Source organism: Choloepus didactylus (assembly GCF_015220235.1).
Source record: "Choloepus didactylus isolate mChoDid1 chromosome 25 unlocalized genomic scaffold, mChoDid1.pri SUPER_25_unloc1, whole genome shotgun sequence".
In the NCBI taxonomy this organism is placed as follows: domain Eukaryota; kingdom Metazoa; phylum Chordata; class Mammalia; order Pilosa; family Megalonychidae; genus Choloepus; species Choloepus didactylus.
The window spans coordinates 6,680,614-6,706,062 of record NW_023637606.1 but is presented as its reverse complement, the minus strand read 5'-3'; the positions used below and the strand labels follow the sequence as shown (position 1 = coordinate 6,706,062).

Genomic DNA, 25,449 nt, shown 5'->3' with positions numbered 1-25,449 from the left:
AGAAAAATACTAATATTGTCACAGCACTTGGAGTCATAGGAGCTTACCCACTGAAAATTAACCAAATGCTTATCAACAGGAGATGAAAAAATACTTTGGCATCCACAACCAATGGTAATGTACATAGCCACAGGTAATTTCCAATAACCTCCAACTCAACAAAAAGGAGGAATCTCAATACACTAATGTTGAGCCAAAATCAAGACAGCCAATACTATGTGGTTGCAAACTGCTGCAGTGGGGTTCTGGTCTTAGTGTCTCACCCTTGAATATCCATGGTCTACTATCTGCCACTGTGGTCAATCAGTTCCCAAGTATTTTAGTGCACTTAAGTGGAAAAGTGCCTGCCATGAGATGCAGAAACATTTGTGGGGTTCTGAATATGATGGAGTTTCCCAAAGTGACTTTATTGTAGGCTTCCTAATTTTTGCAATTGAAAACTGGGCATCCTGTGAACAGACAAAGGCATACAGTGATATACCTGGAAATCAGTATGGCTTTGCTTTTCAGGAGGGTAGGATTTGGAGTTAATATGATCAGATTAGGCCCCAATTTGAGCTTTGTTATTATTACGGCTACCCTTATAGCACCACATGCTGCCAGTTCCTCCAGTAATTCTGTATGTTTAGGGTGGGTACTTGGTTTGGCAGAGTACTTTTTCATCAATGTCTGCTCCAACTTCAACTTTTGACTTGCCATTAGTCTTGTGTATTGAGAAGGTTTGTCTTTATTTGTCTTTGGGTAACACAAATTTGTTACCCAAAGGTTGTTAGGAAGGGAGGTGAAAGGTATGCTTCTGGGGAGATGGTATTCTCTGATGTCTGATAAGCCTTAGTTTTTGATAGGTTCCATGTTCATTTCAGTAATCCCTTCTAACTCCCAGCTCTTGTTCTAAACTCAGCATGTATTTCTGCCCTTCCCACAGAAAGTTTTCTTTTTCTTTCCTGTTATTTTCTCTCACCCTAACAGGTTTCCATCAGTGCCCTAGAGGTGACAGTTTTTGTTGCCCTCCCCCCTTGCAATCAGGCTTTTGTTTCTTAGTGGTGACCCAATCACAGTGGATTTTATCCCCTTCTCTCGGTTCTACACCCTGAGGGAAGTTTTGTAGGACTTTGCCAGTCTTTCCTATGAATGTCTGATAGGACTTATGAGGAAAATTCTACAAGAAAGTGAATATTCCCCTCTAGTTGATTTCCCAGGGGGCACACAGTCTCTCTACTGTGCAAATTCATTCTCAACAAATTTGATAATGATCCCAGTTGAACTCCTCTTACAGGAAACCGATCACATCTTGCCATGGAAAACCAATATTCATGTCTCTTCTCTCCATAGATTCTGGATTAGTTGGTGGCCCAAAGATCTCATGGTTCAAGAATATTTGTGAACAGGCTATTTCTCAGACTATTTTGCCTTATCAAGTTAGGAGCAATATTTTTCCAAATGCATACTATCTGAGAATGGATACTGGGTTATGTTAATTAATGCAATCCAGTTTTAATGCAGGTAGCTGAGGGAAGGACTCTCAACTTATTAGATGTATTAAATATGTGTATGCCTCTCCACTAGTGAATTTTTTACAGTCTGATTTAAAAAACAGAATTAATTAGAACATATTTTGCAGTCACAGAATCAGGGGAAGTGTGAGAAAAATAGTACCTTAGTTCAATAAAAAAACAGGGAATAATTACTGCATATATTTTGTGAATAGGAAATTTTGGTAAAAATATTTTATAGTCTGTAGGTTTTCTTTTGGAGGTTTAAATGCATAAAAATACATAATGCATTTAGAAGAGATTCTGGCATTTAGAAAGCATTACATTAGGTTTTGCCATTATTTTATTATTACTAAATGATTCTTTTTTTTTTTTTGGCTATTTTTTGGTGAATAACAGGCCCATAAATTTGTATATGCCATTTTTTTTAAATTCAGTCTCTTTTTTGGAAATATATTCACATATCATAAATCACCCACAGTGTACAATCATTTGTTCACAGTAGCATCATATACTTGTGCATTCCATCATCACAATTTTTAAACACTTTCATTACTCCAAAAAATTTAAAAAATAAAAATACAAGTAAAAAATAAAACCCAAAATATCACATTCCTCCATCCCCCACTATTATTCACTTAATTTTTGTCCCCAATTTTCAGTCCATCTATCAGTACACATGATAAAGGGACTGTGATCCACAAAGTTTTAACAATCACACAGTCACACCATGTAAGCTATGTAATTATGCAATCATTTTCAAAAATCAAGGATACTGGATTGCAGTTCAACAGTTTCAGGTATTTCCTTCTAGCTATTCCAATACAGTAAATGCCAAAAAGGGGATTTCTATATAACACATAAGAATAACCTCCAGAATGACCTCTTGACTCATTGGAATTTTCTAAGCTACTGAAACTTTATTTTATTTCATTTCTCTTCCCCCTTTTTGTACAGAAGTCTTTCATAATCCCATATGGTGGGTGCAGGCTCATCCCCAGGAATCATCTCACACATTGCCAAGGAGATTTACATGCATGAGAATAACATCCCATGTAGGAGGGAAGGCAAGGAATTTACCTGCCACATTGGCTTAGAGAGGTCACATCTCACCAATAAAAAGAGGTTCTCTGGGAGTGACACATAGGCATGATTATAAGTAGGCTTAGTTTCTCCTTTGCAGTAACAAGTTCCATAAGGTTAAGCCCCAAGATTGAGGGCTCAGCCTTCCAAATTGGTAGACACCAATGCTTGTGAGAATACCAGTAATTCCCCAGGTGGGGAAGTTTAATATTTGCACATTTTTCCCCAGTCCCTCAGTGGGGTTTTGCAAATACATATTCATTCTCTGCCCATATTATTTTTGGACATATTGGGACTTTATACTAACCTATAAAAACCAACCAGATCTCACTCCATATTCAAAGTTCCATTTAACTTTGAATAAACTGACCAAACAAGTTAAATTATATAGTGTGCTACAGAAAATATAGATTTTGTATAAAGTAAATATCTCTTCCTTTGGTCACACACAGAAGCTGAAGTTTTAAAACACTGTCAATATCATACACTTTAGGCTGATTTCCCTTAAATCCTAAATACATCAGCTTTATTTATACCTCTAATTAAAGTCTGAATTATTTTCAAGCTTTTTAAGCAGTTGCTTAATCCATGTATGGGGTAATACTGAAGTTCATAGTTGCCAAACTCTAGCTCTGAATCTAGTGTATCACATAAGTACCCAAAGTTTCAGAGACTGACCAGGTTATACACTAAGAACTCAGCATCTCAGAATTTAGAGATAACCATTACAACTCAGAAATAGATATGACTGCTGTAAGAGCGTACAATCCAGGGACCTTTACAATAAGTCTTCCCTTGATAACCTGTGCTGTTTAAGATTCAATTCTCAGAGTTTGCACATTAGAGTTAGCTGGTATTAGTGAAGTATTATAATGATTGTCTTTCCCTTTCTGTCCTCAAAGTGCTGTCCTCAAGTTCCATTCAAATAGTTGCATGTCTCACAATTTCATTTTTTCTTGCACCCACTCAACAATCTATTCTATCTATACCCCACAGTCCACCATTCTGTTCATCAGCTGATGTACCCTTAGGCAACCCCAAATATTGGAAAATATGAACACTGCAAATGTCCATTCATATCCCTGCTCTCAGTTCTTCCAAGTATATACCCAATAATGGGGTTGCAGGACCTAATGGCATTGCAATGCTTAGCTTCTTGTGTAACCAACACACTGCCCTTCAGGTTGGCTGCACCATTCTACTACCCAACCAACAGTGAAAAGTTATATCACTCTTTCCACATTTTCTCTAGCACTTGTATCTGTTTATTTTTATCCCCTGCAATTTTATAGAGATATATTCACATACCATACATCCATCACAGTGTATAGTCAACTGTTTACAGTATCATCATATAGCTGTGCATTCATCACAAAAATCAGCCATTGAACACATTCATTACATCAAAAAATTAACATAAGAATAGTAAAAACATAAGAAAAATAAATAAATAAATAAGGTATAAGAACATCACCACAACCAAGAATCCTATAAGACTCCTTTATATCATCCTCTTATAGGTATTTAGCTTTGGTATATTGCTTTTGTTACAATTAATGGAGGCTTATTATGATGTTCCTCTTAACTATAGACTCTGGTGTGCATTGATTGTTTTTTTCCCCAATAACATTTTCAACACCTTGCAAAGTTGACATTCATTTGTTCTCCCTCATGTAAAAACATTTTTATATGTGTACATTTAATCATCTTTTTGACCACTCTAGTTTTCTCTAAGTTATACATTACTAGTTTTTATCTTCTATATTTCCTTCATGTATCATACATGCTCCTAGCCTTCCTCTTTCAACTGCACTGACAGTCACTTTTGTTCAGTGTACTTACAATATTGAGCAACTATCAATTACTATTGTGCTATCCATTTATGAATATATATAAAAACAATCTTGGTGAATATTCTATACTCCTTTAGCATCAGATGCCTGATATCTATGCTTGTGCTATCTCCTGATAACCTGTGTTCTTAGCTTTAACCCTCAAAGTTTGCTCAATAATGTTAGCTCATGTTAGTGAGACCAGACATTATTTGCCCTTTGTTTCTGGCTAATTTTGCTCAACATAATGTCCTCAAGTTTCATCAACATTACTATATGCTATGTGACTTTATTCTGTCTCACATCTGCATAACAGTCCATCATATATATGTACCACAGTTTGTTTATCCACTCATTCATTGATGGACATTTGGGCTGTTTCCATCTCTTGGCAACCATAATAATGCCACTATAAACATCAGCCTACAATGTCTGTTCTTGTCTTAGCTTTCACTTCTTCTGAGTATATTGCTATTAAAGAAATTGCTGGGTTATACGGAAATTCTATACTTAGCTTCCTGAGGAATCACCACACTGCCTTTGAGAGTGGCTGAACCACTCTACATTCTCACCAACAGTGAGTTTGTGCTTCTTTCTCCAGAACTTCTCCAGAACTTATAGCTTTATTTTTACAGGCCATTTTAGTAGGTGTGAAATGATATCTCATCATGGGTTTGATTTGTATCTCCCTAATAGCCAGTTGAGTATCTTTTAATATGATTTTGAGCCTTTTATTTTTCCTCTTCAGAAAAGTGTATGAACATGTTTTTCCCCATTTTTTATTGAGTTGCTTATCTTTTTGTTGTTGAGTTGCAGGATCTCTATACATGCTGGATATTAAATGCAAATATCCAAATATTGTCTCCCATTTTGTAGGCTGCAATTTACTTTTCTGAGAAAGTCCTTTGATGCAAAAAATTGTTCAATTATGAGGAGATCCTATTTATCTATTTCCTTCCTTGTCTGTGCCTTCATTTTAAGTTTTAGGAAGCCACCCCTTATCACAAGATCTTTAAGAGATTTCCCTACATTTTCTACTTAAAATTTTGTGGTCTTAGCTCTAATATTTAGGTCTTGATCCATTTCAAGTTAATTTTGTTTAAGGTGGAAGATAAGACTCCTCTTTCCTTCTTTGGATATGGATATCCAGTTCTCCAAACAATATTTATTGAAGAGTTTGCTCAGACTGTTCTGTTGGTTTGATCACCTTATCAAAGATCAATTGTCAATAGATGAGCATGTCTATTTCTGAACGTTCAGTTTGATTCAACTTGTTGGTATATCTGCCTTTATGACAGTACCAAGCTGCTTTGATGACTGCTGCTTGGTAATAAGCTGTAAATTCAGGTAGTGTAAGACCTCCCACTTCATTTCTCTTTCTCAGAATATTATTAGCATTTGTGGCACCCTGCTCTTCCAAATAATTTTCATTGTTGGTTTTTCTATTTCTGCAAAGTAAGTTTTTGAAATTTCCCATTAATTTATCTCTTAAAGCAGGACTTCACAAATTTTTTGATAATTTTTAGATAATAAATATTTTAATAAACATTTAGCATATATTTCATCACTTTGTAGGTGATAGGAACTCAGATTAAATTACTCAAATCTGCTGTTATAGCACAGACAATATGCAGGTAGTAGCAATAATCAACATGTAAATGAGCATGACTCTTTCAATAAAATATATTTAAAAAATAGGCAATGTTTTGTTAACTCCTGCCTTAAAGTTCTATATTCATTTTTAGAGGTATACCTGTACACAATTCTAAGACAATCAAAGGCAATTATCTCACACAACTCTTTTCACCAGATACTCATTCCTTCCTCCTACATTCAATGACTTCTGGATTCTGTCTCTATTCTTCCAGAAACTTGCTCTGCACACACATGCATGGGTACATTGAGTTGTTGGTCTAGTATCCTTTATTCCTGTATTTATCATTGCTGGTTTATATCCTTATTTTGGTTGAAAATCCTTTATGAGAAAGGGAAGTACTTGTTTTTAGTTTTTTCATGTCTGAAAATATCCATTCTCTCTCAAGTGATTTAAATTAAATGATTTTTGATATTCACATGGTTGGAATTGTATAGCATTTATGGGTAAATTAAATCATTAAGGATGTTTAACTTTATATGGAATCATGAAATGGCCGTTTCATATTTCTCACATCCTTCACAATACATGTTTATTTTTATATCTAATATACTTAAATGTATATCATGTGAAGCAGCCGCATTTAGATGTGCCAAATTATAGTTTTTATTAGGAACATGTATCTTCACTTTTAAAACATATCCTTCCTTTGTATTATATTATAAACTTCTTGAGGGTTAGTGTGCTGATTTGGATGTGTTATGTCCCCCAAAACACCATTATCCTTGATGCAGTCTTGTGTGAGCAGGAAACATTTTGGTTTTGATTGGGTTGGAGACTTTTGATTGGATGTTTCCATGGAGATGTGAACACTCAATTGTGGGTGAGGTCTTTCATTGGATAATTTCCATGAAGGTGTGGCCCTACCCATTCAGCCTGGGCCTTGATTAGTTTAATGGAGCACTATATAAGCTCAGACAGAAGAAGAGAGCTTGCTACAGCCAAGAGGGACACTTTGAAGAATGCACAGGAGCAGAGAAGAGAGGAGCTGCAGATGAGAGACAGTTTGAAGATAGCCATTGAAAGCAGAACTTTGCTCCAGAGAAGCTGAGAGGAAAAATGCCCCAAGAGCACAGAGTGACACTTTTGAGGAACTGCAGCATAGAGAGGAACATCCTGGGAAAAAGCCATTTTGAAACCAGAACTCTGGAGCAGAAACCAGCCACAGGCCTTCCCAGCTAACAAAGGTTTTCTGGACACCATTGGCCATCCTCCAGTGAAGTTACCTCATTGTTGATGACTTACATTGGATACTTTATGACCTTAAGACTGTAACTTTGTAACCAAATAAAAGCTGATCCATTTCTGGTGTTTTGTGAAAAGGGAGCATTAGCAAACTGGAACAGTTGGGTACAGATTTTAGTTAATTATGCATATTTAATTCAAAATTTACAGGCAAGTTTTGTACTAATTAGTACTTACTTTGCACTCTTTTCAGGAAATAGTATATAAAGTAGTAAAATATTTCCATAACAGTGTATATTAACCAACTGTGTTATTATCATCACATGAAAAATTATAAGACTCAAGTCATCAGTGTCCCCACAGCTGACTTGATGTTACATTACTTGGTTGATTTTAGCATGGTCAACTATGAAATAACAGACTGGCTATATCCTGTCCAGCACTAGACAGTATAGAAATTATACATTCAAATACATGCCACAGTCAAGACTAATATAAAGAGCACATTTTCACACTCTTCTCCAAACCTCTCTCTTATATTTTCCCATCTGCCTATAGTATTCTTTTTAGTATTTCTTGTAGAGGTCTCTTGTTCACAAAATCTGTGTCTGCCTGAAAATATTTTAAATTCCCCCTCATTTTGGGATGACAGTTTTGACAGATATGGAATTCTTTGTTGGCAACTCTTCTTTTTCAGTGTTTTAAATATATCATATCATTGTCTTTTTGCCTCCATGTTTTCTGCTGAGAAATCTGTAGTATTATCTAGCTTCCCTTTTATGTGATGAATCACTTTTCTCTTGCTGCTTTCATAATTTTCTCTTTGTCTTTGATATTTGACAATCTGATTGTTAAGTGTCTTGGAGTAAGTTTATTAGGATCCCTTGTTTGGGGTATGCTGAACTTCCTGGTCTGTAATTTTATGTCTTTCATAATAGATTGGAAATTCTCAATGATTATTTCCTCCATTATTCTATCTGCCCCTTTTCCCTTCTCTTCTTCTAGAAACCCCATGAAATGTATATTTTTATGCTATTGTGGTCATTCCATGTCCAGAAACACTGCTCTTCTTTTTCCATTCTTTTCCCTATCTGTTCTTTTGTGTGTAGGGTTTCAGATATCCTGTCCTCTGGTTAATGAACACTTTATTCTGCATCTTCACTTCTGCTGTTGTGTGTCTCCATTGTATTTTTCATTTCTTAATTTTTCAGCTCTTAATTGTCTCAACCTGTGTATCTCATTTGAAGTCATAGTTTATTCCTTTGATTGGACTATATCTTCATTTTTTCTAGTGTGATATAGTTTTTGGTTGGTGAGTAGCATTTGTTTTCCCTGATCAGTTTATTCTATTCTATTTTATTACCTAGAGATTTTTCTTGTTAGTTGGCTTTTGTTCTCTATCTGTTCTTTAGCATTCAGAAAAAAACTATTTTAGACTTCTAGCATGGCTTCTGTTTTACTGATCAGAATTTTTCATCATTTATTGCTCTAGCTTTTCCCCTGCCTATATGGAACATTTTTTTTTTCTGAGGAAGGTCTACCTAGATAGGATCAACCACAATCACATTTTCCCAGAACAAATAGGCTCAGATCTCAAGAGGAGGGTGTAATCAGTATCAAGTGTCCCTGAGGATGAGAACCACATGTTGTCAGATTTAGCTCTGAGGCCTCTAGACTCTGTACTTTTCCAATCCTGCCCATCATGTGGCACTTCTGAGCCCACAGCTTCCCAATGGCATAAAGAGGTGCTGTGCCTCTAATTCTCAGAAAACCCTGTCCGTGCCAGGTTGTGGCTGAGACAGAGGCAGAAGTAGAAGTCAAACTCAAGCTATTTCTCTTTTGTTTCTCTTTCCAGCACCTTGGGTCTGACTTTTCTGCAGAAGCACCACCAATTGACCTGGGCCCTGCTCCCCTCCTTTTTCTTGGGGAAAATATGCCCTTTAGGAAATTATCACCTTCACATGATTTACTTTGTCTCTCAGATGTATCTTAATTCCACCCTTGCCTGAGTCATTGCTGACAATGTAAAATGCCTGAGGCTTCCTCTAGTTAGCAACTTAGAATAGTTAAAAATGAAAAAAAAAAGGAAAAAAGAAGTCAAAAGACTTCAAAGTCTCTTGAAAGTTAATCCTTGCCAAGCTGAGAACAATCAAGGTTGATTTCTGAGAATGAAAAGAAGAGAGGTAAGAGTTATTGTTCAAGGCTTGAAGCTATTCAACATAAAGAGATGAAAAATTTCTCCTCATTTTTCTTGTCAAACTCCTATTGCATCAAGTATTTTAAAATGAAATAGGATTTTGTTCCACCCATAAAAGGAAAAAGTTTAGAGATTCAAGGAGACCAAGTCTCCAAGCATTTATCAACAAGGACTTGCATCACCTCTGTAGACTCTTCTCTACACAATTCATGATCTCTGTTGTCTATATAAAATGAAGACCTATTACAAGAACTAGTGGGCAAGACAATTCTTAATGTGATGTGGTGTTGGTATACTGTACCCCAGTTTTTTATTATTGATGCATTTTGTGATTCTCAACCTCTGGTTATATTAGCACTGCTTGGAGGGTCTGTCCAAAGATTTCTGGTCCAACCCAGAGAGTTTTTGATTCAGGAGGTCTGAGGAGAGTCTTGAGAGTTTACATTTCTACAGAGTTCCCAAGCCTTCCCCTATCATAGATAATATGGGTGACCCTGCTTCTTTGAAAAGGACAACTTAAATCCCATTTCATCATTTCCATCTCCTAGCTAAATGTCAAAACTCCATTCATCACATTGCCTGCATTTCTTGATATCAGCCATTATAAAGAAAAAAAAAACTTTGCTTTCTTAAGCCCTTCCAGCATATGTCACCCAGCATGAGGCCAAACCAAAAAAATCCCACTCTACATTCCTCTTATGGAGACATCCCATGCTTTCACATGGACTGTTCTCCTCTTTGCTGCAACAAGTTCACAAACCTAACTTTGTTGACTAGAGGGCTTTTGCTGTTGGTCTATAGACACTAGGCATTATCAATATTGCATTCTACTTCTTGACATCTGAAAATTGGTGTTCCATTACTTAAAGCAAACACAGTGCAAAAGTATCTTCCAATTGTATTGATACAATTTTTGTGGGGTGGTCAGGCAGTGCTCTTTTGGCATTCATCCATGTTGGCAGAATGGAGTTAATAATTTATAATTAAACCAGTCAAATGGGCATATGTATGTTCCAACAGCCCATTGGAAGTAGTCTCTGAGGCTAATCTGTGGAATAATAGCAATATAAATATCTAGAGGCACTTGCTGAAAATATAGACTCACATGCTTCTCTCTAACCCACTTAATCAGAATTTAAGAGGGCAGGACTCAGAACCCAATCTTTTCAATAAGACAACCCAAGTGATTTCATTCAGCATACATTTTTTTTGTATCTATGAATAAGGATGGAGTGCTAGGAAGATGAGGAATGTTTCTAAGTTAGAAAAATAAATCATAGTTTATGTTCTCTGTGAGAATTCTTAAAAGTAAAATCTAGCTTTGCAAAACATTAATAACTCTCCAGGGTTCTAGGCACTGTCAAATGGGAAGAGAAAACCAACCATTAATACACTGGTCAAAATATATGACAGAAACTGGAAAACAGGAAAAGTCAGCATCTAGCTATTATGATTCCAATTTGTTCCTAGAATTTGCTTTTAATAATAAAGCATTCAGGTTGTTCTATTCACTTAGAAGTGTGGATGGCTTGGGCTTTGTTTAAAAAATTCTGGTTGATTATCTAATGTTACTGCAAGAATAATTATGTCTATAAGGTGCAGAATGATCTCAACTCTCACTGGCATTTCAAAAAAAGCAATAAGTAAATGAGGGGCATTGGTTGGATGCATACTTTCACATTTCAGTTATATTCCTTTTCTCTTCCTGGTATATTTGTCCACCTCTATAGTGCTTTTTAGACTCTCAGGTAACATTCTGTAGAACTAGTTAAATTATTGTGCACATAACCCCTTTCTGATTTTCTAAGAGGTTTTCCCTCTTGACTTACAATTGCATTCTTCTGTACTGTTTGTAAAATGTCATCTTCAAGAACATAATATAAATTCAGTGTTACAAGAACATCCATAAATTTTTCTAGTGTTACTGACAGTTGCAATTGGGGTACCAAGGGTGGAGACATTGTCATGTGTGACAGGAACTGTGGAAGTAAGGAGAGAAGAGAACTTAGATCAGGTCATGATCTGCACCTTGTTAACTTCCTGCCATGTGGGACTTGGTGACATGAGTGCCTTTATTTGTCAGTTTCCTCCGTAGATGAACTTGCCACTGTCTGTGTGTGTGTTTGGTAGGAAACATATAAATATATGTTGATTGACTGAACAATGAAAATGACTGACACTGCCAGTTTATATTCTAAGGGATACAGGAATTCTATTTCAGTAGGAATAATTTAAAACCTTTTAAGAGAAACCTTGGAACAGGCCTTCATTCTAGGCTTCCCTAGAGAACATTTCTGATGAATTACCCTGGTGATTATACTCCATGAAATTTTCTTATGTTGTACAGTAATTTCCTTTTCTCTTATTTTCCTTAACCAAATCTTTTTTTATTATTAAATTTATTGTTCAATTTTAAAGCAAATCAATTACACAGTAACATGACAATTCAAAGCTGTTCACAAAAAGTGATGACTGAGTTCTATTGTTAAGCTCTGCTACATTACACCACTTATCACTTGATTAAAGATCGATTAGCGAACATTTACAAAGGCACCAATGTGTACCTTGACAAATTCAATACATTCAAGATTTCAATTCAGAAATTTCTTCCCAACATTTTGGAAAATTTACTCAGATGCAGAATGATTAGTTATCCTTTTCCCATTCATTACTTTAACGATTTTGGCTGAGTTTGTTTGGCAAGAATAGCATCAAACTTTACTAGCCTCTCTTTTTTAAATAGTTTTTTTTTTTTTAAACTAAGCAGAATACAAAAATCTAAAAATCTCTCAATTGATAAATAATTTATGAAAATTATTCAATAAAATTTCAAAGTACAATCTTCAGTCTTATTTTCAAGCACAGTGATCAGTGCATCTCTACGTTGAGGGGACTGCCAAAGTAATAAACAGATTAAAATTTAAACTTTTCAAAGAAACTAAAGACTTCAGGTTGCCCAATGAAGAATGAAGTTTGTATATTCAAAAGGTAAAATTATAAAGCCTTTTAAAAAAAACAAAACTAAGTAACTACATTATGCTACACTGGGACAGAATCTAAGACTTTTTAAATAGCCTCTTCTATCCAGAAAATAAAAAATAACAACTAATAGCAGCCAGAGTTTTTATACTATTAAAAAAATAAATTAAAAAAAGATTTTTACATCCAGTTTGAGACCAGTTTGAGAATAAAATATCTGCCTAGCAGCTCTTTTGTAAAATGTTGCTATAGGAAAAAGAAACTAAGCATATTACTTTCTTTTTTCTAACCAAAATAGTAGGTAGAAAATACATGTCCAGTTTCTTTAACATCGAGAGACTTAAGTGTCACATGTTAACAGGAGGCACTGCTGGTGGAAGACCCTAAAGAATAATGCACACCACAGCCCTCGGCCCTCCAAGTCACCACAGTTACTCAAATCACAGGCTTTCTGTTGCAGGTGAGTCTGTAAGAGCAATAGAACACAGTTTCCCTAATCATCAACATTCAGGATATAGATAAACAAGATTTCATACCTAATGATGACAAGATTTTCCATTGCACAATGGGGACATGGTATTTTGAGTTTTGTACCTTCACACAAATTCTGAAGGCCACATCATTTATAAAAGTAGTAGGCAAATGTATAACATTTTTTTAATACTACAAACTCATGATAAATATCTCCCATGCCAAAGTATTAGTATATATTACATCTGGTCACCATATAAATTAGTATCACTACAAGAAAGCAGAATCTAAATCCTTCAAAGCAAAAAGTAAGTAAACAATTCAAGAAGTCTGCTTCAAAATCTCAATCAATGAGAGGCTCTTAGTTCTATAAATAAAACCAAGTTAGTCGTAATACACCCAATGATGGCCCAAAGTGAAATTTTTATGTTGAGTGACATTTTACAAGTTACTGTATAACACAGACACACAAACAAAATCAGGTTTAGCACTGCAATTCAGGTATTCCAGAATAAATTCTGTTTTCTTAAAAGCAAAACTGCAATCACAGGAAAAGGATTAAAGTGCTAAAAATTCTTTGTAATTTTCCATAATCACTCATAATTAGTATGGTTATTTTAAAATAATTTTTCTTAAAAGAACAAAAAATGCCTCTTCCCCAGTCTAAAAATCTTTACTCTTACTGATTTAATGGGGAATGTTCCTTTGGTTCTTAAATACAACAAAATCACAAAACCACAAGAAACTAAGGTTAAATACTCAAAGTTTCCTATTTAACACTACACCTTAAATTTCCAAACCTACACTAAAAGCTAAAAAGCTAGGATTCCTAACAGAATGCCTCAGCTCTCCTTAAATACAGCAGCTAAGCCACATGAGAAAAGTCTTATTATGTAAACATCAAGAAGTTTTAAAATAGTCAAAACACAACAGGAAAACTCAATCCCAGGACATTAGCTTAAAAAATCTATTCTAAATTAAAATTATACTGAAAAGCCTAATGTAAATGCCTTAAGTTTTTTAAAAGGCTTGGGAAGCACTTGTGAACAAGTGTACTCAAGATCTACGAACATGTAACTTAGTCATGTATTGATGCCTATCTAACATATAAATAGCCCGCTGGTTTTTTATTTTTATTTTTTTTTAGCAATTCTCTTCTGCTTTCAGAACCAGAAACTGTAAATCATACATGCCTAAGCCATATTATATATATATATATATTTTTTTTTCATTAAAAAAGCATTAACAAAGGCTCCAGAAGTTATTTAACTCCATTCCTCCATGTCCAGGAAAGACTACACATAAACCATCTTCATTCAGGAGGTAGCAGTCTAAGAATCCACCTGCTCTGTGCCCATATTTACATAATGAAGTTAAGCTCCAATATGCAAATAAAAACAAAACCCTTCTGACAATTCAAGTCTTGCACAAATCAACACTGATACATAAAAACAATGCACAGTCTCTATTTAGCTTCATCTATATGGTCTTTAAAATTTGTTATTGGCACTTAAAGATTTTATAAAAGTCACAGGGCAGCACAATGCAATAAACAGGGCAATTTCAAAATGAAGTATAACCCCTAAAATCTTTAAGTACATATCTAACAGTGTTTGTAAATCTCGTGATAATGGTCACATGACTAAAATGACTAATATTTGACTGGGAGCATAAAGAAATGGACTATGGAGACGGGGCAATCCTTAGAGGAAAAAAAAAGGGAAAAGATAAGACATAATGCAAAACGGTATTAACTGTTTCATTTTTCAGTTCTAAAAATCCTTACAATTCAAAATGAAAACACTTCAAGATTGTTTCAGTTGAAAAATTATAATTCCTGCCTCCTGATTTGAAACCCTTTTATATGGATTTCAAAACTGAAGGGAATATTGGAAGCACTCAATTTCCCTGAGGCCTGGTGAAAACCACAGATAAAATTAGAGCATATGAGCAAAAGACTCCCCAAGATTATTACTCCAAATTAAACTAATATTCTCTACCACCATAGAGGGCAAAGACCTCATCTGTTTTATTAATCTTTAAATCCTCCAGCCTAACTCATAGCAGACACTCAAATTTACTAAATGAACATCTATCTTCATATATCCATGAGCCAAAATGTATGAGGGAAAACCTACAAACCTCTAAAGATAAGACTGTCAATATAAGATCATTTTTAAAATCCCTTTTGACAGGAGGTTTTATTTCAATTTTAGTCGTATACCATTCACTTATAGCATAACATTTTAGATGATCAACTTTTCTTTAGTTTTACTTCTTAGAATGAAAATCCATTACGCTTAAAGAACACTTAAGCAAACCCATCATTATCTGATCTACTTTAGTAGTTAATATTGGCTCTGAAAAGTAAACCGTTTTACATGCGGTTTGATAAGCTGGTTAAATAATCATGAGACCTGATAATTGAAATTATGGGATTGATTCCTTTGGGAATCTCCATAAGTTGAAAACGCAATCTTACACTCCAGCCTGCCAGAAAGCCACTATTCATGTGGGTCCAGCCCATGGAGTATGGAGGATTTGGCATAAATCCACCACCAATTTTTTTTACTGATGACAAGTCAATTCTGTCATCCAGATATGAAGATCAATTTTTTAACTACCTATAGTGAAAAACAAAGAATGCTTCCCTAGTAGAGGCAGCCTAAATGCAACTTACCTAGGTATATGATTTTTACTTCCTTGTACTATAATTTACTACTCGACTATCTATTTGGGACTCTTAGCTAACACGTCAGAAAGACACAAGCCATATAACTAATAAGCATTACCCACAAACTTAAGAATTATTTAAGAAACAGAATCAATATCCTTTATCCAAATATCCATTTGACATTGTATTTTACTATGTCAAATTTCAAACCAGACAAAAGGGGATGCAGAAGTAAGACAGACAAATGATAACCTCAGAAATATAAAAGGATCAAATTAAACATTACAGAATTAGACCAGAAAGTTGTTTCTGGCTAAAAGTAGAATTAAACCAAGTACTAAAATTATCTGCTTTCCAATATCTCACCAATTCTTCCATTGGCTCAACTTCTCAGTTCATACATGATGTGCAATCTAGAGCATCTCAAAATGTATCTTTTTCCTGGTCTTGCCACTGTACTGTTCACTTTGAAAAGTCTACTAATAAATCTAGCATGTATCTTTTTCAAAATTTAGTTTAGAGGGCCTATACTGTTTTCAATCAACATACATATAAACAAACCTACTAATCTTCAACACACTTTCAGGAAATAAAATTGTACCTCATCCTTAATGTTGGTATTTTATAACCACTATGTATGAGGAAAATGAGAATGCACCATTTATCTGTATCATATATGAAAATTGTAAGCTATGGCTGGATTACCTCTGACTCTAAACAATAAATAACACAATCACAGTTATAGAGTTTGTTAACCTTAAATGTAATTCAGCAGCGAAACACCGTTTTCTAAAGGGCATTTATAGCAATACAGCAAATATCATTAGTTAACAATATTCAATATCTAGTTGATGTATAATTATTGCTAAGACTACCCTGCATTTTCTATTAGGTATATGATTATAATTGTGTCCATCACAATTTTTAGATTGTGGAACAGCTATTCATAGAAATTTCTTCAGTGTTAACATAAAAGGAAGACTTACGAAAACGCACGTAAACGTTCTGCATTTTAGCACAAGAAGCTATAACTTGAATGAATTCAGACCCGTAGCAGGCTGTTTCTGCTGTGTAAGTGTTGCAGCCATCGCAACGGCTGCTGCGTTTGACACGTTGCTGAAAGGGGTGGGTCCAGTGGTAACTCTGGGAGCTTTCTGCCACTTCTTGGCTTCTGCTTGCCTGGCTTCAAACACATCTACAGCGTCTCCCAAGAACATTTTCCTGTAGCCAAGGTACTGTTCTTTGAGCACCTTTACATTTTCATGAATAGACTGAAGTTGTGCAGCTAAAGCTACAAATGTTTGATAAATTTTCTGCATAGCCATTGACAAATCTTGAGGAGTTATATGTGAGTTATTTGCTTGAGTAGCAAGATGGTTTTCTAGGTCTTCAATCTGCTGTCTGTACTGCTGAAGCTGTACCTCAAACTGCTGAACCAAGATTCTGAAGCAGTCAGCAGGAGCTGTATTTTCATGATGAAATCCAGGTGGAGTATTCTGGGTTCTTAAAGCTATTTCAGCATTCTTCAACTCCTGAGCAGTTTCTATTTTCAATTTGTCAATATTGAAAGTGTTTCTCTGTAATCCACTGGCAGCCAATGAGAGAAGCTGCTTTAGAGCTTTAATATCTTCTTGTACTTTAAGCATTGCTTTTGAAGACATTCTACTAACTTCTTCTTGGACTTGTTTTTGTTCCTTCACAAATTTCTGGAGATTTTCAACATCTTGGCAGATGACAGGAGGTAGATTTTCATCCTTTAGTGCCTTACTGTCCTCTGGTCTTGTTCCTGTTCTATCACTCTTTTTATCTGATGAGCTACTAAAATCTATACCACCAAGTCCTTCATTGCTTGCAGTTGAAGTAGCTGCAGTGGTTCCTGAAGTCAAGCCCAGAGCACTCTGTGCAAGTCCTGATGTTGCTGTATTTGTACTTTGGAAAAGCAAACCTCCCAAACCAGCTAAGGCTCCCCCTAAAGAGAGGCCCGTTGATGCGGTGGTCGTTGTGGCTGTTGTTCCACTCAAATTACTTAGAGTAAATCCTGTAGAAGCTGCTGGAGTTGATGTCAGAGCAGATGAAAGAGTGAGACCACCAGCTGAGGTAGAAGTAATAGGTAGAGCAAATGGTGTGGCGGATCCTGCAGGTTTACTGGATCCTAAACTGAAACCTGTTGTAGATGTAGATGTAGTGGCTGGTGTTCCTGTATTTGTTCCTCCTAGAGTGAACCCAGTGGCAGATTCAGATCCAAAAAGCCCAGTTCCAAAACCACCCGAAGCAGCAGATGTAGTTGCTGGGGTTGCAGTGCTTCCAAGAGTTCCAAAATTGAGCCCCACAGAAGGGTTGCTAGACGCCCCAGTTCCGAAGGAGAAGCCACCGGCCGTGCCGCCGGTGGTGGAGCCCAGAGTCCCGGTGCCGAAGGAGAAACCGGTGGACATGGTTGCACTCTGTGCCTGGCGCCGTCCACGAGCTGAGAGTAGTCAGGACGCTCCTCTCGCCTCAAAGCCGCTGCGGGCCCGGAAGCATTGCTCTAGTCCATGCCGGACCCGGCGGGAACTTCAAGCCCGGGTGACCAGGCCAAGGGGGTGGGCCGACGCGCGCACGCAGCCCGTCGGGAGCGAGCCCGCCGCGCACAGCACCCTGGGAAGAGGGTGCCTTAACCAAATCTTAATCCAAATATTTTCTGAATCCAAACCTGCAGCATACTTTGAAAATTTCCACTTTGGCATGTAATGTAATTGTAGATTTACATTCCAGTGAAAACCTATACTTGCTCATTTGATTAATGTGTTTTTGTACAAAAAAAGAGAAAGCATACTCAATTCAAAAAAGTAGCCATATATTCTGTGAATTTTAGGCATTTTATTCACAGGAAGCCCTTTATGGCCATGGGAAGTAAATAAAAAATGGTGACATCAGTTGATTAATAATAGTGAGTGCAAAAGGAAAGTATTACTTAGAAGGTGTGGGTCTCTAAAACACAATTGGGTGCTTCCCTTTGTCCATCTGACCACTTTTCAGATATGTTTCATGGGAGTCTTTCTTTTGTACACCAGGGTTTTAAGATACCTGGTTTTGAAAGCTTGCCAGGGACAGTTAACACCTGTAAATACCCAGGAGACTTTTCCTTTGCCAAATTCTGTCTGGAAGTTTTAGCTCCTCACATGCAGGAAACATGTGGAAGAATTCAGTAGTGTCCAGCCAATGCCTCCTTTTATTCTTTGCCTAAGTATAAATTAGACATGAATATGTCTGAGCCAAGCTATTTCATCTATAATGTTAATTTCTGGTTACTCAAGCTCTCCATTAATGCTTTTCATGACAGCATAAATGAAGCCAACAGTAGATGCAGGCCAGCTCATATTTCTCCCCTGGCAGGTACAGCTTCCTTCTTATATTTTATTTCCATTAATGACTTGTCAGAATCAGAGAGTTATTTTATTGTGTCATACAATTGTGATTGTGACATAGTCATAAGTTCAGCAGGGCATTGACATAATGGATTGCAATTCCTTATTTGTTACAACTAAATGTTTAATGATTTTAGCATCTATTTGCCAATAGTTTTGATTCATTTAATTATAAGTCATGATCAATTAAAAATTCACATCATTAGGTGTAAATTTCTAAGTTAGGACTTACAGAAAACCCATCCCCAAGAATGTGAGAAGTGAAAATTTTACCAATTTTCAACCATATGAAAATTCTGGTCCTATACCTGGTGTTCTAAATGCCTCTCCAAAAAGACAATTTTTTGACTTCCTACTTTGTATTAAAAAGTCTACTGATGGCTAAAATAAATTTTCTTCATTTCATCTTAAAACAATTTTTGAGGCAAAGAATTGGATCCCCTTTATTCCGGTGACAAGCTGATAGTCTTAGATTTATTATAATGCAAAAGTTCTTACCAATTCTACTTGGTTGAATTTTTGTAGGAACTCAATTTTATCAATTCTGAACCTATGAATAATGTCTTTTGTAATTCTTACCCTCAAGCACAAGAGAGTGAAGGTAATACCCCTTGACACAAACTATGTAAACCCTAGCAAATATTGTGTGCATGTATGTATGTATGAAAATATGTAGTGTTATAGGTGTCATAAATATTATAGCTGTACATTTATACATTAAATACACATTATAAAGGGATTATGTAATATTCAGGTTATGTAAATTCATGAAGATTGAGTTACTAGGAAATTTTATATCTTCTCTCATTTTGTAAAATATTTTCTTCAAAGCAGTAAGAAACAAGTTGTTCTTTTCTCCTTTGATTTCAAAGAAATTTCCAAGGAGGACTAAAGGAACCATCATTGTTCAGGATTGCAGCTCATGCCCAACCCTAAAGAAGTCACTGGAAATAGTATCTTTGGGAACAGTTTAAACTATTCACCATATTCTATCTTGGACAGGTGAGGAGGTCTTCTCTTGTGAGCATGCAGAAGCATCTCCATACATGGTACTTGTTCAGAAAGAACAAGTTCAAATATGGAGGGAAGAGCATCTAACTGCTATGCAACTATTTCCATCAATTCAGACCTGAGTATTATGCATCTTATGCCCATGCTCATTCAGTTTCCAAATTCTGTCCATCTTTTAGCTCCATCTGTTCCTAAAACCATCCAATATCCAAACAGCACTGGAGCCCAATTTTCATTGGATGAGAAAATAAACTCTGTGTCACAATATGAAATTTGGAACTATTAGAATTTTTATGATGGTCTTGGGCCTCAGGTCAAAGTAGGAGAGTTTGTTCCACCAGGTCCATGTGTTCAACTTTTTATTATATGTGAAGATACATAATATTGGCTCTTGGATTCAAAAATTTTACAAATATTGTATGGATTAGTTTTTTGTCTACATCAGAAAACAGAGATAAGATATGAGGAAATTTCCATTCATATTTATATTAATACAGTAAAATTTTAAAAAATGTGAAGTTTATGTTCCTTGTTTAGTCTTTATATGTATAGAAATATGAACAGTCCTATTAATTACATAAGTTGATCAATGCTCAAGATTACGGGTGAAAATAAATGAAATTATCCCTATATGACAGTAGCTCTGGGACATGGAGCATAAAATGCTCTAAATGTATTTCATCTATTACTACAGATTTATAGATAAGGGACTAAATGACAGTTTTAGTTGTATAACAGGCATGGTATTCTTATTAATTTGAAAGTGTTTTCAAACACAAAGTTGCAGTGTCCATGGTTTTACTCCTATTGATCATAGTTCTCCACTTTGTTGAAAGGGAGAATAGCTGTTATCTGAAGATATCAACCAAGACTGCATCCCCACTCCATGTAATTGCCTGGTTAAACTAATGGTCCTAGACAGTGTTCAATTTTGGAATACACTCTAGGAAAATGGATGGAAGGTTCTAGGAGGCTTAGATCTAGGAAAAAATAATGATTTCATGGAGGAGGAATAATAGAACTGGAGTCCCTTGACTCGTGGTATGTTCTCCTGGGAAGAGAGATTCAGCCAGAAAAAAAATATCTCCTGTCCATAGCAGTTTCCATTGGGAAAAACAGTTTCAATGGTTGGAGTAAAAGGGGGCAAATGTGCTAATGAGCAGTGATAAAAAGCCGTGAAATATCTTCTCTGCTACAGTACTCAATTTGTGCAACACTGGGTTGGATGTCTGTTGTTCAGTATTTCTTTGGAATCCAAGTATGACTGGAGGGGACAATGTCTGATTCCATCATACTGTTTTGTCTAGGACAGAATTCAGCCTCAATCATCAGCCTCCCTGAGGAAAATTCAGACTTCAACCCAGAGACTTTCAAATCAGAGAAGCCATCTTGGTGAGTCAGTGTGGCAAGAGACACTGCAGGAAAAGTTCATTGTGATTTGAAGTCATGACTTTTCCTTGTGGTCATCTCAGAGACAATAGTGCCTAGCTCAGAGCCAAGAGATCAAAGTGTTTGTATTCCCATATGCTTAATTAAAGAATGTAATTATTCATCATTTTAAAAGGGAGTGCCCACTGTTAGAGGATCTCCCTTTTGCAGAGAAAAATATTAACAGAGCTCTGTCCCAGGCTTGCTATCTCATTGCAAGAAGGAATTCAAGGATGAGACAAGTAGGTATAGGCAAGTGAAAAAAGTTTATTGAGGAAAATGAAATACATGCTCTAAGCAGTGAATGCAGGGTGTGCTCAAGTGAAAGATGACCTGCCTGTGGTTTGGCACAAGGGCTTTTTATCAAATTAAACTAAGGGAGGTGTGGTTTGAGATGTTGGTACATTTGGCACATTGTGATTTGTGAGTAATCATTCAAATTAAGTAGTGTAAGTAGGCTATTGTATTTGGTTGTCTATACATTCTTGTGACTGGTGACTAAACCTGCAACCCAAGGTTTTTAAGTAAGTATTGCAATAGGCTGGATAAACATTCAAACTAAGGATTGTGAATGGGATATTATGATTGGTCCATGCTGTGTGGTTGAACAATGCATCTTACTTTATTCAACCTCCTTGGGATTCAGGAGCCTGACTGTCCACACCAGATGACCCCTCCTTGCACTGAGTCCAAAGGTGCCATAGAATCTCCAAGAGGCTTTTCCTACATCTCACCTGCTACAATTCCCCCCGGAAAGAATTGTACACCCTTGTTCTTAAGGGTTAGCTGAGGGGTGATGATCTATTTTCTTTAGCTTCTTCCTGCTGATCAGGGATTTTAGTCCCTGCCTAATGGGATATAGAACTCTCTGGCTACTCTAGGTGTGTAAGGAAGGGGAGAACTTTGTTTGGTGTCAGGGAGGGTGATGATCTCATGGCTTAGCACAACTTTATTGTTAAAGGCAGGTTAGTCTGGTGGAGAAAAGTTTGAAAAAGAAGGTTAAAAATATGCAGTTTTAGTCTGCCATCATAGAGATAAGTTTCATAGTGGAAAGCCTCAAGATCGGGGGATTCACCCATAAAATTTGGAGTTTCCATTGCTCAAGAGAGCTGCAGGAACTCCACCACATGAGGAAGTCCAACAGTTCTACACTTTTCTCCAGTCTTTCAAGGGATTCTACAAAATACTCTCTCATTTCCATTGCTTAAAATACTCCGGCCTTTTTTGGTTTTGCACAGAAGTTAAAGCTCCAGAATACAGACAGTATTATTTTTACTTTGTACCTTGATCCACCTCAGTCCCAGTCATATCAGCTTCATTTACACTCCAATTGAAGTCTGATCTCTCCCACCTTTTTAACATTTGCTTTATGGACCAATGCCAACCCACAGACCTGGAGAACCCCATCTCTGAGTCTCAGGCACTACGCAGACACCCAAAACTCCAGGGAATCAAAAGGTTATATAAATAGCAAATCATTGTAGACTTTAGAAACAGCCATTAAAGCTCAAGAGTAAATGTGATTATTTTAAGAGCTCACATTTCAAGCTTCACTTTTCCTATCATCACTTTAAAATGAAGCTACTTTCAGAAATAAAAATATTTGACATTTGTCTTATACTGACAAACCATAGCAGATGTTTTGTCCTGATTTACTTTTACATATTTACCACAGTTGTTAATTAACATATGAAATATAATTTGTATATTTGTCCTGCCTCTCTTTGAAAGTTTCTCTTTGTTGTAGATGAAACTTTGACCTACAGCTGACCACATGCATATTCAGATGGCCATCAAAGCAAGGCCATTCAAAGGAGAAGTAAACTCTCCTCTTCTTTTATCCATGGGCTTTCACTAAGAATAACCAAAACCATGACCACCAACATCACACTGCTCTTTAACATACAGATCATTGATGTTGAGGACATTGTCTAGCCTTTAGAACATTATAATTGCTAAATAGGACAAAACTATACTTCCTTAGAGAAGCTTATCAGATTTAACCAGCATTGTTTATAATAGGCAAAAATTACTTACATAACCTATAGCTTTCTATATCTATTTAGGGTTTTCAGTTAGCAAAGACTATAAACAAAACCTATTTCCTCAAACCTTCCACAAATGTCCACATCCATGTAGGGCTTTAAGTCAATAATAGACCACAGAATCCACCCATCCAAACTTATACAATATTCTCTATCCATCTATAGCTTGTAGGCAGCAATGACTGCAAAATTCTTTTTCTAAACCTCTCTGCAACCCTCCAGATCCACTCAGTCAGCAATGACCACAACAAACAAAATCCACCTCTACACTAGGAACATGATAGTCCATGATTTCAACACCTGCACGACTGAGTTTGAGGCAGTTGGAGTTTCGCAAGTTCTGCTGCTAAGGCGTTTTTAAAGTATGTGGATTATTTTGAAACCCTTGGGGCAGCACTGTTTAAGTTAACAGGGTGGAAATTTATCATTAAGTCTCTGCCACTCAAAAGCAATTAAGCACAGAAACTTAGGGTGAAGAGGGACATAGAATGCATTTTAAAGATCCAAGAATGCTAACTGTCAGGCTTGCTCTAGGATGCCCTTATCCTATACAGGCAGGTTTTTTGCTTAAGGAACTTTGGGATGCCAAGAGGCCTTCATTCATTAGGGACCTCAGGGTAAACAAGGGGCAAACACTAGCTGGATTTACTAGTCTTAAGCTGGTCCCCAGGGACCTCAAAGGGAAGGAGGGCATTCAGGGAATATGAGAAACTAATGGCACACCAGAAAATCTCAGTTTATAAATGAGAGGGGCAGTGAAGGCTTTTACTGTTAATTCCCATGACTAGGCAATTTTGAGTGAAGGTGGGCCAAGAGGGACACCTCAGGACAGAGTGGCCTTAGTGTTAATTAAGAAATGAATCATCTTTCTTGCCACAGCAAAGTCACCCAGGGCTCATCAAAGTTGAAGCTCTTCATAAATGCCAGGCAGCCACTAGTGGCACTGGGCCTCCTCAGTCTTGCTCAGGAGTGGTCCTCAGGGCTTTTGGGAGGGCTTTGATTCTCCTTTGGGATTTGACACACTCTCAGGACCAATGTCTAGCTCTCCCAAACCTAGGGCAAGGTACTGGGGTCTCTCAACATCCCTGAGGACACTTGCATGTCCAGTGTCCCATATTTCTGCATTTATAGCTGGATCTAGCAGCTTCTGCCCCAAGTGGCCTTGAGGTGGCTAAAGGGCTATGATCAAAGCTTTGTTCCCCTCTCTTCTCCACAGCCTTAGCCCAGTTATGAAAAACAGAAAAAGCAATGTTCCCAAGATCATTCATAGGGGTTTGTGACCCAGAAGACAGTTTCTGGAGTTTCTTCTTATATTAGATGCTGACTGACTAATAAAATAGGTTTTAAGCATCATTTGCACATTTGGGGAATGAGAATCTATTGGTTATATTTTTCCTTCCCTCTTTCTTTTTACCTTATTGATAGTCTTCATTTCTACACTCGTATATACCTGTGTCTCCTGTCTTTTCCTATATGCCTGTAGAGCCCCATTTAGTATTTTTTGTGTATGTCTGTTTGTCAGAAAATATTTTTAACTCACTCTCATTTTAAAGGACAGTTTTGATGGATTTATAATTCTTGGTGGGCAGTTCTCTTCTTTCAGAATCTTCAATATTTCATACCACTTCCTTCTCAATTCCCCGATTTCTATGGAAAAATCCTAATATAGCTTTATCAAGCTTCCGTGGTATGTGATGGATCATTCTTTCTCTTGATGCATTCAAAATTCAGTCTTGGTCTTTGTAATTTGACAATATGATTAGTAATCATTATACAGTAGGTCTATTTGGATCTATTCTGTTTGGAGTACACTGTGCTTCACAGATCTGCAATACTATATAATTCATAAGAGATGAGAAATTTTAAGTGATTATTTCTCACATATTTCTTCTGCACCTTTCCCATTTTCTTCTCATTTGGGGATACCCAGGGCATGTGTATTTATGTGTTACATGCTGTTATTCAATTCCCTGAGGCTTTGCTAATATTCTTC

At 36.4% G+C, this 25,449-nt stretch overlaps 2 protein-coding genes across 2 annotated transcripts in view; one reads left to right on the top strand and one right to left on the bottom strand.

The window, feature by feature from the left end:
* Window positions 1-16,593: 16,593 nt before the first annotated feature.
* On the bottom strand, window positions 16,594-18,046 carry LOC119525245 (nucleoporin p58/p45-like). Its single transcript, XM_037823875.1, has one exon. It carries the CDS (start codon window positions 17,998-18,000, stop codon window positions 16,594-16,596), a length of 1,407 nt encoding a protein of 468 aa, XP_037679803.1. The 5' UTR covers window positions 18,001-18,046.
* A 53-nt stretch (window positions 18,047-18,099) lies between these two features.
* LOC119525313 (vomeronasal type-2 receptor 116-like) overlaps window positions 18,100-25,449 on the top strand; it is a 35,194-nt gene continuing 27,844 nt past the window's right edge. Inside the window, 3 exon segments of the mRNA XM_037824000.1 lie at window positions 18,100-18,213; window positions 18,757-18,940; window positions 19,975-20,021. Coding sequence (XP_037679928.1) covers window positions 18,100-18,213; window positions 18,757-18,940; window positions 19,975-20,021 — 345 coding nt within the window.